Source organism: Parus major, chromosome 18, assembly GCF_001522545.3.
Source record: "Parus major isolate Abel chromosome 18, Parus_major1.1, whole genome shotgun sequence".
NCBI lineage: Eukaryota > Metazoa > Chordata > Aves > Passeriformes > Paridae > Parus > Parus major.
The window spans coordinates 1,045,520-1,047,430 of NC_031786.1; the positions used below are offsets into that span (position 1 = coordinate 1,045,520).

Sequence of the window (1,911 nt, forward strand, 5' to 3'; positions counted from 1 at the left end):
CCCCGGCGCTGCCAGAACAATGACCCGGCGGGCGGGAGCCGCGGCCGGGCACCGGCAGAGACCGGGAACCGCGGCCGGGAGACCGGGAAAATACCGGGAAACCGGGGCAGGGCGCCGGGGACGGACCGGGGAACCGGGGAGAGGAGGGTCAGGACAGCGGGGAAATATCGGGGAAGCGGGGACGGGGGAACCGGGCTGGAGGGAAGAAGGGGAAAGACCGAGGAACCGGGGCTGGGGAAGGAAGGAAACCGGGGAACCGCGGCGAGGGAGGCGCCGAGCTCCGGGGAGACAACGGGAAGCGGGGAAGCCGAGGGCGAGCGGGGCCGAGCCCCAGGGAGATACGGTCGGTGAACCGGCGGAGATAAAAGAACCGAGCGCCGGGAAACCGGAACCCGAGCAGCGGCCAGAAAGGGTCGGAGCAGCGGGAACCGGGCCCGGGCTCGGGGCAAGCGGGGTTAGGAACCGGGAGCACTGGATAGAGGGGGAGCTGCTCTCCGGGAGCAGCGGGAACACGGAGTGGGGGGGCTGTGCGCTGGGGAAACTGGGGATCACGAACTGGGAGTACCGGAGAAAGGGGGGGCCGTGCTCCGGGGATGGCAGAGAGCGGGGACCGCGCGCCGCCGGTACCAGGGAACCCGGGGCCCTGCGAACCGCAGAGAAAGCGGGCTGTGTACCGGGGAAACGGGGAGCGGAGTGCTGGGGCGCGGGGGCTCTGGGGTGCACTGATGGCCGTACCCCCACCCCGGCTGTGCTCTCACTCTCTCCTTTCTCTCCCCGTGCCAGGAGCGGAGGATGAGCCGACAGCCCCGGCGCGGAGCGCGGCACGACGCCCGCCGAGCCGGCCCGGCGCGGCGCTGAGCATCGCCCACGAGCCGTGTCGGGGTCCCGCCGAGCCCCCCGCGGGTGGGTGCCCCCGGCATGGACGGCCGTGACTTCGCTCCCCCGCCGCGGCTGCTGTCGGAGCGGGGCAGCCTGGGCCACCGGCACGGCACGGGGCGCGTGGCGGGGTCGGCACACGGGGCCGTGCAGCCCCCCGGACACTTCCAGCCCACCAAGTACTTCCCGGCGCCCATCTCCATGGCCACGCACACAGGTCAGAGGGGTCGGGGCGCCCGCGGTGTGGGAGGCCGAGAAGGCTCGGGGAGGCTCGGCGCGGCCCCGCGAGCTCGGCGCGGCCCCGGGAGCTCGGCCTCCCTTTGTGCCACCTCGCTGTCACCGCGCCCGGTGGTTTTGGGGTGAGGACTCGCACACACGGGGGGAACATCCCCCCGCCAGGCCGCTCCGCCGGCGCGGGAGGAGCGTGACCCCGGTCTCCATCCCGGTGCCGGGACACGGAGGAGCGTTCGGGGCGGACAAGGAGGCCGTTATGCGCGGGGCCGCGGCGGTGGAAGGTCACCGAGCCCGGGCTCGATATTCGGCGCCGAAGTGTCAGGGTGCGAAGGGGTTCGCGGCGCGTGTTCGCCGCGGCAGCTGCCGGAGCTGGACAAAGCAGGGCACACGGCCGAGCTCGGCACGGCCAACCGGCCCCGGCGCGGGGTCACCGGATCCGGCGTCCGCGGCGAGCTGCCCGCGCGGCTTTGTCTGCGGCATGTGCTCGGCTGCGGCCGGGCAGGGCTCAACCGGGCTTCGCTGCACGGGGGCTTTGAGGGCGCAGCCGGCGGGGAGCCCCCTGCCGCTGCCGAGCTCCGGGCTGGAGCCGGAGCGGGAGCAGGGCCGGAGCGGGAGCCGTGTGCCGGCTCGGCGCGGCGCAGTGCCGGGGGCCCCCCGCTTCCCGCCGGCGCAGGCGGTTGTCTGGCCGCGGCACGGCGGCAGCGCCGGTTATTGTCGCCGCCTTGATGAGCTGTGAATACTAATAAAATTATATCTGCTTTAATGGGATTACAATTAGTGCGTGGATTAGGGCGGGGGGCA

The 1,911-nt window shown here is 73.3% G+C and overlaps 3 protein-coding genes across 3 annotated transcripts in view; 2 read left to right on the forward strand and 1 right to left on the reverse strand.

Annotated features, from left to right (window-relative positions):
* LOC107212350 overlaps window positions 1–920 on the reverse strand; it is a 4,340-nt gene extending 3,420 nt beyond the window's left edge. The window contains exons 1-2 of the mRNA XM_033518797.1: window positions 759–920; window positions 628–643 (exon numbers count right to left, since the gene is read on the reverse strand). Coding sequence (XP_033374688.1) covers window positions 628–643; window positions 759–920 — 178 coding nt within the window. The remainder of the gene's footprint in view (window positions 1–627; window positions 644–758) is intronic.
* Window positions 1–1,911, forward strand: part of BAHCC1 (BAH domain and coiled-coil containing 1) — a 22,683-nt gene that overhangs the window by 1,307 nt on the left and 19,465 nt on the right. The window contains exon 2 of the mRNA XM_015645334.1: window positions 784–1,093. Coding sequence (XP_015500820.1) covers window positions 919–1,093 — 175 coding nt within the window. The 5' untranslated portion in view covers window positions 784–918. The remainder of the gene's footprint in view (window positions 1–783; window positions 1,094–1,911) is intronic.
* Window positions 1,102–1,878, forward strand: LOC107212454. The gene has a single exon (XM_015645720.1). It carries the CDS (start codon window positions 1,367–1,369, stop codon window positions 1,844–1,846), a length of 480 nt encoding a protein of 159 aa, XP_015501206.1. The 5' UTR covers window positions 1,102–1,366; the 3' UTR covers window positions 1,847–1,878.